The sequence below is a fragment of the Phoenix dactylifera genome, chromosome 14 (genome assembly GCF_009389715.1).
Source record: "Phoenix dactylifera cultivar Barhee BC4 chromosome 14, palm_55x_up_171113_PBpolish2nd_filt_p, whole genome shotgun sequence".
Classification (NCBI taxonomy): domain Eukaryota; kingdom Viridiplantae; phylum Streptophyta; class Magnoliopsida; order Arecales; family Arecaceae; genus Phoenix; species Phoenix dactylifera.
In genome coordinates, this window is record NC_052405.1 from 23,732,987 (window position 1) to 23,749,287 (window position 16,301).

Sequence of the window (16,301 nt, forward strand, 5' to 3'; positions counted from 1 at the left end):
AGGTACTCAGTTGTAGGGATTCTTACAGAAATTGTAGACTGACGTTACCACGGATCTGAATCACAACCTACGCACTGGGGTGCTGAGTCCCCTGATCAAAATCTTCTGGCACCGCTGACTCCTCCCCTACAACATCAATTATAAATCACAAACTAAATTATTTAATATTTAAGTATTCTAAACCATAATTCACATCTACTATGGGGTCCATCACCAGGTCTCCAACATCTCAATCCCTCCAAATCTAGGGCAGTCGGGGTGGCCCGACTCCCACCCTTATACCACCAGCCTATGTCGTCGCTAGCCGTGGCCGCAGCCACGTCGTGATGATGATCGGTCCCGGTGAAGAGACCAAAAGCAGGATGATAAGAGAGAAGGGTTCTTCCCTTCCCTTCTCCCTTCACGGATGGGAGTACATCTCCCATCCTCCACCTTTTTGGTCCAAGGGCAACAGCTAGGGTGGCTGTGCCCTCACCTTCCCCAACCCGACAACACCTTTGTCACCCTGATGCAGTCGCCGGCCGCCACCGTTGCAGTTGCCGGCGATGGTGGCCGGTCAAGAGAGTGAGTGAAGAAGAAGAGATCTTCTTCTTCTCCCCCCCAAGAACCGACATGCTCTTCCCCCCCCCCTCTTCCAACATCAACAGACGGCCATCATCGCGGCGGTTCGGCTCCCACCCGATGGCAACCCCAGTGGCCCACGACAGCCGCCGCCGTCGCCGCCGGGGGCCAGCCGCCGTCATCGCCGCCGACGAGAGGGAAAGGGGAAAAGGAAGGAGATGGATTCACGAGGAAGAAGACCTCGGATCCATCACTCCCCTTCTCCAATAAACCCTAGAAAATCCCTCTCCGACCTCCCACAGTCCCGATTCAACCCCGCCGCCATGAATCCCGGCCAACCCGACGGCCGGCGGCGGCGAAATCCGGAAGAGGGAGGCCGAAACGGGGGTACCCTGTTTCGGACTCTTCCTTGACGATCCGCCAGCCAAAATCTCGATCCTACCCAGCCTAACCCTAGCAAAGGAAACACAAGAGGTGAGCCATGCATACCTCGGTCCGGCGGGGTGCTCCGGCGGCCTTTTCGGCGATGAAATCGGAGAGGAATCTGTGAGCAACTCGGAAAAAAAAATCCTCTCTTGTGGAGGGTCTTCATCGAAGGAAAGAGGAAGGCTTGTCCCCCGCGGCCGGTCGGATCTCCCTCTCCGGCGCTCGGTCTCCTCCGGCGAGTCGCCTCCCACCGAACGCCGCCGCCGCCCCTCTCTCCCGTGCCCCTCTCTACCACGATCGTGCCTAGGGCACGATCGTAATAAGGGGATGGGCCCGGTCTTTTCGGGCTGGCCCGTCCCCTTTCCTTTTTTTTATGGGCTTTCACATTCTCCCCTCCTAAAAAAAATTTCGTCCGCGAAATTAACGTAACTGGATTACCAAAGAGTTGAGGGTGTTTGGCTTTTATTTCTTCCTCGAGCTCCCAAGTGGCCTCTCTTTCTGAGTGATTGCTCCATTGCACCTTTACATAAGGAATGGTCCGACGTCGTAACACTTGATCCTTTCTATCCACAATCCGTACCGGGTACTCTTCATAAGTTAGGTCTTCATGCAGACTTATAGGGTCAAAATCTACCACGTGGTTCGGGTCCGGAATATATTTTCTCAGCATTGAAACATGGAACACATTATGTACGCCTGATAAAGCTGGTGGTAAAGCCAAACGATATGCCACTTCTCCAACTCTGTCCAGGATCTCGAATGGACCAACATACCTAGGGCTCAATTTGCCACGAACCCCGAACCTCATCACACCTTTAGTAGGAGATACTTTCAAGAAAACATGATCACCTACCTGAAACTCCAGTTCTCTTCTCCTATTATCAGCATAACTCTTTTGTCTACTCTGAGCTATAAGGAGCCGTTCTCTGATCACCTGTATATTATCTATAGTTTGCTGTACTATCTCTAGACCCAATGCTTTTCTTTCTCCCACATCATCCCAACAAATTGGAGATCGGCATTTCCTGCCGTACAGTGCCTCAAAAGGAGCCATCTGAATGCTGGTCTGATAAGTATTGTTGTAGGCAAATTCAACCAGTGACAAATGACTATCCCATGCACCACCCAAATCCATGACACAAGCCCTTAACATATCCTCCAAGATCTGAATAGTGCGCTCCGACTGTCCATCAGTTTGTGGATGAAAAGCTGTACTGAAGTCCAGTCTTGTACCAAGAGCTTTATGAAGGCTCTTCCAAAATTGTGACACAAATCTAGTATCTCTGTCAGACACAATTGAAACTGGAATCCCGTGCAGCCTCACAATTTGCTCTATATACATACTTGCCAATTTCTCCAAAGAAAAACCAACTCTAAAAGGCAAGAAATGTGTTGACTTGGTCAGTCGGTCAACAATCACCCACACTGCATCATTACCCCGAGGAGTCTTAGGCAAAGCAGTCACAAAATCCATGGTGATATGTTCCCACTTCCACTGAGGAATGAGAAGAGACTGTAGTGGTCCAGCAAGCCTCTGATGCTCAGCTTTCACTTGCTGACACACTAAACACTGAGCCACATACTGCGCTATATCTCGCTTCATGCCACTCCACCAAAAATTTTTCTTCAAGTTTCGGTACATTTTAGTACCGCCTGGATGCACTGTATAAGCTGAGTTATGGGCCTCATCAAGAATCTCTTTCTTCATTTCTGGTACTTTTGGCACACATACCCTGTTCCCGAATCTTAAAGAGCCATCTTCATGCACTCGGAATTCTAACTGCACACCTGACTCTACTATTTCTCTAATCTTCTGTAACTCTGGATCCTCTCTCTGAGACATCTTGATCTTTTCAATCAGAGTAGGCTGCACTATGAGGGTAGCCAGATGTACCTTAGGATCATGTAGCCGTATCTCAATCCCTGATCTCTCCAAATCTAATAAAATATGCTTCTGTGTAGTGATTAACGCTGCTAGCCCACTTGAGGATTTTCTGCTCAAAGCATCAGCCACTACATTTGCTTTCCCTGGATGGTAACTAATAGTCAGGTCATAATCCTTCAGTAGTTCTAGCCATCTTCTTTGCCTCAAATTCAGCTCCTTCTGTGTGAAGATATACTTCAAACTCTTATGATCTGTGAAAACCTCATAGTGTTCTCCATACAAGTAATGCCTCCATATCTTCAGAGCAAAAACTACTGCTGCCAACTCCAAATCATGTGTAGGGTAATTCTGTTCATATGACTTTAACTGTCTAGAGGCATAAGCTATCACCTTCCCATTCTGCATCAGTACACACCCAAGTCCTTTACGAGATGCATCACTGTAGATGGTGAAGCCTTCTGTTCCAGATGGAATAGCTAGCACTGGGGCTATCACCAGACGCTTTTTCAGCTCTTGAAAACTCTGTTCACAATCATCTGTCCATTCAAACTTTACTTGCTTCTGAGTCAAGCGACTTAAAGGCATGGCAATATGGGAGAACCCCTCAACAAATCTTCTATAATATCCAGCCAATCCTAAGAAGCTGCGCACTTCAGTTACATTGGTAGGTCTACACCACCCAACTACCACCTCTACTTTCATTGGATCAACAGAGACACCTTCTTTGGAGATCACATGCCCAAGAAAAGAAATGCTATCCAACCAGAATTCACACTTTGATAGCTTAGCATACAGCTTCTTTTCTCTAAGAATTTGCAATACAACCCTTAGATGTTCTTCATGTTCCTGTGGGCTCTTTGAATACACCAAAATATCATCAATGAACACTACTACAAATTGATCCAGATAAGGTTTAAATATGCGATTCATAAGATCCATGAAGGCAGCCGGTGCATTTTCAAACCAAAAGGCATGACCAAAAATTCATAATGCCCGTATCTGGTCCTGAAAGCTGTCTTGGGTACATCCTCTGCCTTTATTTTCAATTGGTGGTAACCAGAACGAAGATCAATTTTTGAGAAAACCTGAGCCCCTTGCAGCTGATCAAACAAATCATCAATCCTTGGTAGTGGGTATTTATTCCGTACTGTCACCCTGTTTAGTTTCTGGTAGTCTATACAGAGTCGGAGGCTACCGTCTTTCTTTTTCACAAATAATACAGGAGCGCCCCAAGGAGGAACACTAGGCCTGATAAAACCCTCACTACAACAAATGTTGGTTTTGCCGACTTACTTTTCCCGACGCTAGGGAAAAGCGTCGGTAAAGGTTGGCTCACAGCCAACCTTTTCCGACGCTTTGGGTTAGCGTTGGAAAAGCGAAACAAACAACGACGCTATAAAGCGTCGTTATAAGTTTAAGAAACAACGACGCTTATAAGCGTCGTTAGAAACCGTACACTACAACGAATGGGAGTTTTGGCGACTGTGTTTTCCCGACGCTAGGGAAAGCGTCGGAAAAGTTTGGCCCAGCCCAACCTTTGCCGACGCTTTTAGTAAGCGTCGGTAAATCCAAAGAAACGACGACGCGTTGAAGCGTCGGTCAAAGATTTAGAAACTACGACGCTTAAAAGCATCGTTAGGAAACATTAAACCCCCAAACCGGCCCCGTCTCCTCCATTTTCTATCGGTCGAGGCCCTTTCTATCAGTCGATGCCCTAGCTCCATCGCCGACTTCTCAGCTCCATCGCGATCCGTGGCTTCCCCGCTGCCGTCTTCCTCCTCCTTCTCTGAGGTAAGCCTCCTCCTTCTCCTCATCCTCCTCCTCCTCCTTCTCGTCCTCCTCCTCTTCTTTGTTTTCAGGGCTTGCAAACTTATCTCACCTCCATCCGTAGCCTCGATCGGCGATCGAAGATTCCGCTTCTCCGCCGCCGTCGACCTCGCCGTTGTCTGAGGTAAGCCTCCTCCTCCTCCTTCTCTTCCTCCTCCTCCTCCTCCTGTTTGTTTTCTTCTTGTCTTTAACGCTCGCCCGGCCCCCTCTCCTCATCCTCTCTCGGTCGATGCCCTAGCTGCGCGCCGACATCAAACCTCCATCCCGAGCCCTAGCTACTCGGCGGTCGTCTGAGGTAAGTGATCCTCATACTCTCTTTTAACATTTATTAATTGCATATTGATTGTTTAGTCCGAGCCTGGTACACCGAATTCATTTTGTTTTTCAGGCAGTATCAGGAATTTTCCCTAATTCCTGTAGGGAAAATTCTTCACCAGTTGAGGGAGATGCAGATACAAATCCCCTCTTCTTTTACATTTTTAATAGTAAAAAAAGAGGTAAAAAAGTAGGCAGTTGGGAACTGGGAGCTTTCCAGGGTTTTGAGGGTAATAGCCTTAAAGTAAACAGGGCTATGTGAGACAGACGGGGCATGAGATGTGGCATATTTCAGTCAAGTAGGTGGACATGCCAATTTCCGGCATTTTCCTGATATTTCATCCAGGCCATGGACAATTCTAGCATTGATCAGAAAGTTGCATAATATTTGTTTGTTGTGCTTTGTTTATGAGTCTTTTGTCAAATATTTGTTTGTTGTGCTTTGTTTATGAATCTTTTGCTTCTCTCATTAGACTGAGAAATTGTCACAGTAGTTTGTCTTGCTGAATTTGCATTTGAGAATGATATAGTTTTAGCCTTGTTTCTCTTAGCTTTGAACCAAGGTAACAGCTCAGAGAATTCTGCTGATCATACTATAGGATTATTTTCTGAATGGACTAACAAGCAGAGAAATGATGCAGATTTGATTTCTTCGAACCTCAGTGTCTTCTCTTCCGTCTAGTACAGGAAGTCATTTTAGGATCCGTGGTATGACCCTCACGCTGAAGTAAAATTTACTTTTATCAATAAATTAAAGCCATACTTTCCTGCTGATGTTTTGTTCTGTAGACATTTATTTGACAAAGTTTAAGGTAAAATTGTGAAAGCATTGTAACATAGCAAATGAATTCTTTAGATTGTTTAGGATATATTCTTTGTAGAGATTAAATTGGCTTTATAATTTGAAACAATTTTGATGAATTTTAGTTTCGCCTTGCTAGAGTTTATTATCCTATCAATTGGCCCAAAGGCTAAGAGATATTTTATTTATTCTGTTTTGTTTCATTCAACTATAAAAATGGCATCTCTGTTAGGATTATTGTTGCAGAAGCATGCATGCAGGTGGAAAAGAGCACCCATTTTAAGTCATGGTATAAATAGAGGGACAAAGCTTTGCCGGCAATTGTTGAATGCTCCACAGATGGAAAGGAGGACCCTCCTAACAGGAGAAAAATGGGAGTGTTCTGGCGAGAATATGTGCACTGCTAAGGTTTCAAAATTGCTGTATATGACCCTCCAGGTGGCGGCTAATAACTGATTTAATAGTAAAAAAAGAGGTAAAAAAGTAGGCAGTTGGGAACTGGGAGCTTTCCAGGGTTTTGAGGGTAATAGCCTTAAAGTAAACAGGGCTATGTGAGACAGACGGGGCATGAGATGTGGCATATTTCTGTCAAGTAGGTGGACATGCCAATTTCCGGCATTTTCCTGATATTTCATCCAGGCCATGGACACTTCTAGCATTGATCAGAAAGTTGCATAATATTTGTTTGTTGTGCTTTGTTTATGAGTCTTTTGTCAAATATTTGTTTGTTGTGCTTTGTTTATGAATCTTTTGCCACTAATTCATATAAGGTCTACCTTGTCATATCACATTATTATAAACCAGAGCTTGGCACTTGAGGTGCATGTGAGGGTAAGAATAAAAAAAATAAATAATAGTTCTAATCCATGCCTAAATGCCTAATAAATACATTCTCACTCTTAGCCAGTAAAATCCTCTTGTTTCTCTCCCTTAAGCAAGAGCTACTAGGGGTATATTTAATTTGAAGAGGATAAAAATAGAGCGCTGCATTGACTAATAGATGGTAATGAAAAAGATTCATGAATGGTGGACAAAATCTTAGTAACTTATATTTTAATAGTGGAGATTTTTCGAACGTGATACTACTAAGATACTTCTACATCACATTAACATCATAACATTCCCAAGCGAAAAAAAATTCTTTTCTTCAATCCTGGAATTCAAACACAGTGCTTGTGATTTTTAAGATCTCATGACAATTGGCAAATCTTTGCAATTTCAAACACTAACTATATTCCCTCTTCTTTTATTTTTTTAATAGTAAGTGTGGTGGTATGTGTTTTTGTATGAGTATGTGTGTTTTTTTAATTGTTCATTTTCTCCAATAGTTTTTTGCAAGAGCATACGTAGGTATGTTTTGGTAGGTCTTTATAATGTTGGGCTGCATGGGGTTGGCCTTAGCTAAATCAATGGGCTACGTATTGTGTCTCTTATAGGGCTTTGATTGCTTGTGTCTCTTTTTGTACCATGATTTCGTATTGGTGATTCATACCCTAATTTCGTTTATTATTTTTTTATATTACTTGCAGTTCAATCAGTATTTTAATAGAATGGACAAAAGTTGGATAAATAAGTCGAGATCCAGTGCCGAATATTTGAATGGAGTTCAGAATTTCGTTAAATTTGCTTCTGAGAAATCTGAAATGAATGGGAATATTTTTTGTCCATGTCAAAAATGTGTAAATTGTTATGCTATCGCTCCACAAATTGTTGAAGAACATTTGGTATGGAATGGTTTTCTGAAGGGTTATACAGAATGGATATTTCATGGAGAGTCTAAATTGTCGTCTTCATCTAACCAACCCTTAGTTATAGAACACACTGCTAGTATTAGATCTAGTAACACAGACAGAAATCCTGTTGTAGAAGATGATATGAGGGGCTTACTCAGAGATGCTCTTGAACATAATATTAGAAATTTAACAGATTTTAGTGGAGAGCAAGAAGGAGCTCCATCCAATAGGTGATGAGCATACCGTTACTGAATCTATACATGTTGAGGAACCTATATACTCTGAAGATAACACAACTCGGTATCATAACTTGCTGAAAGATTGTGATAAAGAACTATATCCGGGTTGAAGAAATTTACGAAGATTTCTTTTATGGTGCATTTATTTCATTTGAAATATTTGAATGGATGGTCTGGGAAGTCTTTTACTATGCTTCTTCAATTATTAAAAGATGCATTTCCAGAAGGTGTTATTTTGCCGTCAACTTCTTATGAAGCCAAAAAACTAGTAAAAGACTTAAATCTTGGATATGAGAAGATTCATAGTTGTCCAAATGATTGTATTTTATATCGTGGTGATAATATTAATGAAGATTCGTGCCGAACATGTGGGTCTTCACGATGGAAAAAACAAAATGAAGACGGGCATGATTTGTCGAATGAAGTGGATGCTACACAGTCTAAAAAAATTCCGGCTAAAGTTTTGAGGTATTTTCCTCTCATACCTAGATTGAAAAGGATGTATGCATCATCAAAGACGGCTTCCTTAATGAGATGGCATGATGAAGGACGTACAAGGGATGGAATGTTAAGACATCCAGCGGATAGTTTAGCATGGAAAGCATTTGATGATAGGCATCACAATTTTGCTTTTGATGTTCGCAGTGTAAGGCTGGGTTTGGCAACGGATGGATTTAATCCATTTCGAACGATGAGTTCTACATACAGCACTTGGCCAGTTATTTTGGTTCCATATAATTTACCACCATGGATGTGTATGAAACAGTCTTCACTCATTCTGTCAATGGTTATTCCCAGTGATAAGAGCCCAGGTAATGATATAGATATTTTTCTGCAGCCTTTAATAGATGAATTGAAAAAGCTATGGCAGGGTGTTGATGCATTTGATGCTTTCACTGGCCGAACATTCAAATTGCATGCAGCTCTTATCTGGACAATCAATGATTTTCCTGCATATGCTAATGTATCCGGTTGGAGCACTAAGGGGCGTATTGCATGCCCTTCTTGTGGAGATTTAACTCATTCATATTGGTTAAAACATGGAGGAAAATTCTGTTATATGGGTCATCGAAGATGGTTAGAAGCAAATCATCCATTTCGACATCAGAATAATCAGTTTGATGGTACCATAGAGTTGCGATCTGCACCTATTCCACCAACTGGAACTGAAGTTCTTAAACAAACTCATGGCACTAACTATATACCTGGTAAGGCATTCAACAGTTCAAAGAAGCGGGGAAGGGGGGATGTTGGCAGCTCAGTGACACAGGTTTTTGAGGACGCTGACAACTTCGAGAATGATGACAGTATTTATGAACAGAAAAATGATGATGGCACAAACTCGGTATCTACACAGAAGCAGTTATGGAAAAAAAGGAGCATTTTCTTTGAATTACCTTATTGGGAGTATAATCTTCTTCGACATAATCTTGATGTCATGCATATAGAAAAGAATGTTTGTGATAATTTGATTGGAACAATGTTAAATCTTGAAGGAAAGACTAAAGACAACTTGAAAGCGCGTCTTGATTTGAAAGACATGGGCATAAGACAAGAGCTTCATTCGAAAGAACAACCCAATGATAAATATTTTATACCTCCTCCATGTTACACAATGTCTACTCCAGAGAAAGATCTTTTTCTAACGGTTTTGAAAAATATGAAGGTTCCAGATGGGTATGCATCGAATATTTCAAAATGCGTTAATCTTAAAGAGCGAAAACTTACGAATCTTAAAAGTCACGATGGCCATATTTTGATGCAAGATATCTTCCCATTGGCTTTAAGATCATTAACACAGAAACAAGTTCTTGCAATTGTGACTCAGTTATCATCCTTCTTTAAGGCATTATGTTCCAAAGTTCTAGATCCCAAGGAGCTTGATCAATTGGAGTCTAATGTTGCACTAACACTGTGCCATATGGAGAAGATCTTTCCTCCTGGGTTTTTTACTATTATGGTTCATCTACTCATTCACTTAGCGGCGGAAGCTAAACTTGGTGGACCGGTTCACTACCGATGGATGTATCCTATTGAGAGGTGATATTCTAAACTCTAATGTCCATATTTATTATTAATATGAATATATATCCTATTATCTTCCTCGATGTTGATGTTGAGCATTAAAATTTACTGTTGAAGGTATCTTGTGCGCTTAAAGGAATATGTACGCAATCGAGCCTATCCCGAGGGATCGATTGCGGAGGGATATATTGCTGATGAGTGTTTGACATTCTGCTCGAGATACCTTGAAGGAGTTGAAACTGCTTTTAATCGACCACAAAGGAATTACGATATTATACATAATGCAGAGGAGTACAAGTTCTCATCTGGTGGAAGATTTGTGGGGAAAGCTAAAAGTACTGTAATTCATCATAAATTATTGGCACAGGCACATCGTTATGTCTTACTTCACAGTGACTTAATATCCGAGTATCGCAGGTCAGTATGGTTATAACAAATCACAATTTACTGTCATATCAGATATAATATTCAAAACAAATAATTTTTTTCTCGTGCAGAGATTTTTTAGTGGCTCAACGAAGCGCCAACAATAACATTCATCCTACCCCAAGGATTGAGCAAAGATGGTTGGTTGAGTTATTTCCTGAATGGTTATTAAAACAGGTTAGACGTTGAATCCTATTAGGTCTTTTATTATATTCTACGATTGGAACTGTGTAAAATTAATTATTATCTGACTTAAATTTTTTAGGTACCGACCATGATGGAGAGACATTGTTCCAATGAATTAATAGTCCTTGCTCGAGGTCCGAACAATATTGTCAACAGATATGATGGGTTCATTATAAATGGTTTTAAATTTCATACAAAAAAACGTGAAAAATTTAGAAAAACACAAAATAGTGGAGTTATGGTTGAGGCGGACGGAAAAATTTATTATGGTGCCCTAACAGATGTTTATGAGTTGGATTATTACGGGAACTTTAAGGTAGTATTATTTCGATGTGATTGGGTGGATATAAACTCATCTAGAGGTTTGAGGCAAGATATAAATGGCTTCACACTAGTAAATTTTTCAAGGTTGATACATATTGGTGTGCTATTGAAAGATGACCCATTTGTTTTTTCATCTGAAGCTCAACAAGTGTTCTTCGTGCAAGACTCTAAAGATAAAGATTGGTCTGTTGTTATTAAGACTAAACCTAGGGACTTGTATGATATGGGAAAAGGGTTAACAGAGGAGGATGATGAGACTTATACTCAGTGTATGCCTTTTAATGTTCCGCCAATTGATGAACTGAATTTTACTAGTTTGGTTAGGATGGATATTGAATGAGAGCTGGCTAGTTTCTTAATGGTAAGTAAAACATTAGTTTTATACATTAAATTATTTTGCAATTTATAAATTATTTCTATACTTTTAATATTTAACTAATATTGATTCTTTTTTGTGCATACTATATTACAATATGCCGCGAGGAAAACGTTTCAGAGATATTGAGTTTCAGCACACATCCGTGGGACCAAAGACTCATATACAAAAATTAACAAACAATTGGCATTCTTTTCGATCAAAAGTCCAATGTTGATCTTCAAAAAGAACAACTTTTATTATATTTTTTTCATATGTGTGAGGATGGTAGTATTCCTTAAACCCACTTGTTACGAGATATCTATTTTGGCGAGGTGTCTGTTTGACAAAGGAGGCTTCAGCTTTTGTCATGTATCTTTGCTGTTGTGTTTTTATTCCGGATTTTCAGATATCGTAACTTTTTTGCTTATATTGTTGATTGAGTTCTTTATTATGTGTGACTGCAAGTATAGGCAACCTAACAAATGACAAGGAGAGCTCTTTCCTACATCAAATGCTTCTTTTATAAGAATATTAAAAGTAATGTACTTTTAATATTTAACTAATATTGATTCTTTTTTGTGCATACTAGATTACAATATGCCGCGAGGAAGACGTTTCAGAAATATTGAGTTTCAGCACACATCTGTGGAATCTACTTCTGATCGTTTCCAGCAGCCCGATGAGCCCCATACTCAGTCCGGGTCCCAGTCGGAGCACGCTCCACCTGCAGATCGTCCAGACACGGATGACGTGGACGTCCTGGGTAATTTGATTTACAATCCTTTGCCTTTAAATCATTTGCCTTTAAAAAAGTACATTACATATGGCATATTTGATGATTTTGGATATTGGAAGTATTTTGAAAAATATATTTCCATTTGGACTGCAAACCGAATGCATTGAAATTGGAATGAAAGGTTTTATTCAATTTATGCTGGTCTGTATTGTAAAAGGTCTTACAGGCACTAAGCCAACCTTCCCTCTTGGAGGTTTAACTAGCAATGATAAGCCATTTGGATGCTGCAAGCACCTGCCAGAAATGATCAGTCTTATAGGACACACTTTGACAGTGTATCCATGCATGGGACTTGAAGCTCTCAATATCCTTGTAACTACTGAGCTGTGGGCGTGAACACATATATAGATAATTGCTAATGGATGATGATAGATTAACTCTTATTTTATTGTGATCTTTAATGTGCCTATTGATTTAAACAGGTCTTCTTCCTCGGTCATTTCAATGTTGTCCTGATAAGGGCATAAACAGATTAGATTTTGTTTTGTTTTGTTTCTATTATTGTGCCTTCTGGTGACCTGATGGTTGTCAAGGAATTTTAAGGAAGCCTGATCTCTATTTATAATCTATGCATGCCAAATCTTTATTAGGGATGTGCCATGATTGGTTGGACCTGTTCTTAGGATCCGCTGTTTCCCCTGGGGAGGGAAATGGGGTAGATTTTGATAGAAATGAACAGGTGAAGCAGCAGTCAAAACTTTTGGTTCAGTGATATTGGTGCTTACCTAGCTTCTGTTTTTGCAATTGGGACATCTGTTTCTGATGATCTCGTGCTTTCCTTTGGTGGGTCCCCTCAAGGGAAGTTGTAAAGGTGGTCCATTCACTCTTCTCACTCAGCAACCAGCCATTTTGTTCACTGATGGTTGGGTGACCATCAGTGATTTTTTATTCATATTTTTTTATTCATATTTTGTTCACTGAGGTTTTGTTCATATTTTTATTCTAGCTTGTTGATTTTTTGAATGCTATAATTATAAGTCAAGGATGTTTAATTCGCTCTGATCAATTGCTCCTTGACTTATGAGTTCATTCCAGTTCTAACTATTTTGCTTTAAATCATTTGCTTTTAATGGCTAGATGTTCATTCCAGTTCTAATTATTTTAAATCATTTGTCTTTAATGGACTTCTTATTTTATAGATGGACTGGGGAGAGTGAGGAGAACACGAGGGCCCACTCGAGCACGGGACGTATGGAGCCTACCTGAGGATGAGAAGATTGTCGTCCATTGCAACGAACTAGGGCAGCCCATCAAGAATGCTGCAAGCATTTTATCAACTTTTTTAGGATCGGTTGCGCGGAAGGGACAATTGTGTCCACTCAACTATACGAAATGGAACGAAATGCTTCCTTCGTATAAGGTTGAGCTTCTTAGAGTTGTTGAGGTAAAGAATTGAATTTGCCTACTATCTTCAATTATTTTTTGATTTAACATTGATATAACATTTTTGACTTTGATGTAGACAAAGTTTGTCCTTCCTGCAAATAGCCATGATTGGGTGCTGAAGTCCGTCAACCGCAAATGGAAAGAATATAAGGCGAAGCTAAAGGCGGATTGGAAGCACGAGGGTATGACTGAAGAGGAGGTGGCCCGTGTTTGTCCTCCAGATGTAATCTCTCATCAGTGGAGGGAGCTTGTCCACTACTGGTTTTCCGAGAGAGCTCAGGTTGTGTATATTTTTTCAATACCTTAGATTGTATTTACTATTATTATAGATTAGAAATTTATACATTTTATGCATTACATTGTTTATTGTTTTTCGGGGAAGACATATTCCAATATTGGTAGAGCTGCTCGAGCATCACAGACTGTTCCTCACACTTCAGGCTCCATGAGTTATACGAGGCGTAGAGCTGAATTCGTAAGCTTTCTTGAAATAATTTAAATTTATTTTAAATTATTCTATCATATAGCATGTATACTCTTGAAATATACTTTTTGTTGTAGATGGATGATAATGGGAGGGAGCCTGGTAGAGTGGAGTTTTATAGGATGACTCACACCCACCGAGATGGCAGTTTTGTCCGGGAGGAGTCAAGAGATATAGTTGTATGTATTCATCTTTGGCTTGTGCTGTATTTTTTTTGGTTTTATTATTGGCATACATTAATTTGAATTTTTTTTGGAGAGATATAGGATAGGGCAACAAATCTTATTTCGGAGCGCGTCGGGGGGTCATCATCATCCGACGCGACCCATAATATTGAAGCTGAAGTGCTCGCTGAATTGATGGGCCCAGAGCGTTATGGTCGAGTGAGGGGTTACGGCGTTGGAGTTACCCCCACTCAGTTGTCTTCAGTGGGCACATATACAAGAAATGCCAGAGAATCTAGTAACACTGCAGAAGTTCGTCGGCTTCAAGCAACTATTGATGAGTTGAAGCAAAACCAAGCAAATTTGCAGTCTCAGCTTACGAATATTTCTTCCATGTTACAACGGTTTCTCCCTTCTCAGGTAAATAACTATATATATTTTAATATTTTACATATTATCAATTATGATATATGAGTTAATGTATCACATTATTCTTAACTTCTAAAGTTTTTTTTTTTTTTTGTAGATTCCTGATACTTCAAACGCTAGTAGAGATGATGATGGAGCTGAATCCCGTCCCTGATGCATTCTAGATTATCTTTTATGAGTTTGATATGTATATGTTTCTGCTTTTTCAGAGTACATTGTAATTTGCTTTTTCAGAGTACATTGTAATTTGCTTTTTCAGAGTACATTGTAATTTGCTTTTTCAGAGTACATTGTAATTTGTATGGCAGCTTTTCTGATATATGAGTCAAAAACATGGAGTTTTAATCAGATATATCAATATTCATATTTTGAATGATCTGAGTATTTGTGTCAATGTATCAATGTAATACAGGTTCATATTGTTATAATATAGGTTTTGTAATTTGTATTTTATAATACTGATTATTGTTTTATTTTTTTTATAAAAAAGACAATTCTCGACGCTTTTAAGCGTCGGTAAAAAAGTTCTGGCACCACCGGCAATTGAGCAATTTCCGACGCTTAAAAGCGTCGGGAAAAGGTTAATGCCGACGACGCCATTCAAGCGTTGGTAAATCAGGAATTGCCGACGCAAAAAAGCGTCGGGTAAACCGAGACAATTGCCGACGCTTTTAAACGTCGGTAAAAAAGGTCGTGGCACCACCGGCAACTGAGCAATTTCCGACGCTTAAAAGCGTCGGGGAAAGGTTAACGTCGACGACGCTATACAAGCGTCGGTAAATCAGGAATTGCCGACGCAAAAAAGCGTCGGAGAAACCGCTCTGTCGGTTTATCGCCGACGCTATATAAGCGTCGGTAAAGCCATGTTTTTGCCGACGCTTTACTCAAGCGTCGGCAAAAACTTTTGCCACTCTGGTATATCCGACGCTTTGCCAACGCTTGGCTTTGCGTCGGGGGTATTTTAGCCGATGCTAATTAGCGTCGGCAAAGCTCCACAAAAGCGTCGGGTAAGGTGCTGTTTCCTGTAGTGCCTTATTCAGTAACTCCTATAGTTGTTCCTTCAGCTCTTTCAATTCAGCTGGAGCCATTCGATATGGAGCCTTTGAAATTGGACCAGTGCCAAGAATCAAGTCGATGGAGAATTCAATCTCCCTATCAGGGGGTAATTCTGGCAATTCATCTGGAAACACATCTGGAAATTCTGCCACCATAGGGATATCCTCTAACTTGGGCTCCTCTTTCTGGGTATCTAACACAGCAGCTAAGAATCCTTCACAACCTTTTGCGAGAAGCTTCTTAGCCTGTAGAGCTAAGATTAATTTCATTTGATGAGGTGACTTGCTACCCACCAACCCAAACACTGGCTGACCAGGGATCTGAAACTTGATCGTTTTCTCAAAACAATCAACAGTAGCATGGTATGCTGCCAACCAGTCCATTCCAAGAATCAAATCAAAGTCATTCATCTCTAAGACCAACAAATCTGCATTCATTTCCCTGTCCTCAACGCCCAAAATACAGTTCTTGCAAACTGAATTAACTAATATAACATCTCCACTTGGCGTTGAGACACAAAGATCAAATTCTAATGGCACCGGTGATATTTCAGTATTCTTTCTAACAAAATTGGCTGATATAAATGAGTGGGTAGCACCATAGTCAAATAAAATATTTGCATCATATGACATTAACCTAATCATTCCTGTACATAGTTACAAGACACCTAATCACAATCTTTATCCCCTGAGTCCATTTTCAAATTTTCTTGCTCGGTCACTATCCTCTGATATCAAAGTCGGAGCATATCGGGACATCTCTTTAAACTTTGCTGCATACTGTGCAACTGTCATATCACCCTGCTCCAGTCGGTCAAACTCCCTATATTTCTGGAATCGGATACCCTGGGGAAAATACTTCTCATGAAAAACCTTTTTA

The 16,301-nt window shown here is 40.5% G+C and overlaps 1 protein-coding gene and 1 long non-coding RNA gene across 2 annotated transcripts; both read left to right on the forward strand.

Moving 5' to 3' along the window:
• The first annotated feature begins 10,165 nt into the window (after nucleotides 1–10,165).
• Nucleotides 10,166–10,833, forward strand: LOC120113105. The gene is made up of 3 exons (XR_005514959.1): nucleotides 10,166–10,230; nucleotides 10,311–10,416; nucleotides 10,505–10,833. It is a non-coding gene; the product is annotated as an uncharacterized LOC120113105 (long non-coding RNA).
• A 3,017-nt stretch (nucleotides 10,834–13,850) lies between these two features.
• LOC120113188 lies at nucleotides 13,851–14,575 on the forward strand. Its single transcript, XM_039134001.1, has 3 exons — nucleotides 13,851–13,952; nucleotides 14,040–14,357; nucleotides 14,464–14,575. The coding sequence occupies exons 1-3, from the start codon at nucleotides 13,851–13,853 to the stop codon at nucleotides 14,518–14,520; spliced, it is 477 nt and encodes a 158-aa protein (XP_038989929.1). The 3' UTR covers nucleotides 14,521–14,575.
• The last annotated feature ends 1,726 nt before the right edge of the window (nucleotides 14,576–16,301 follow it).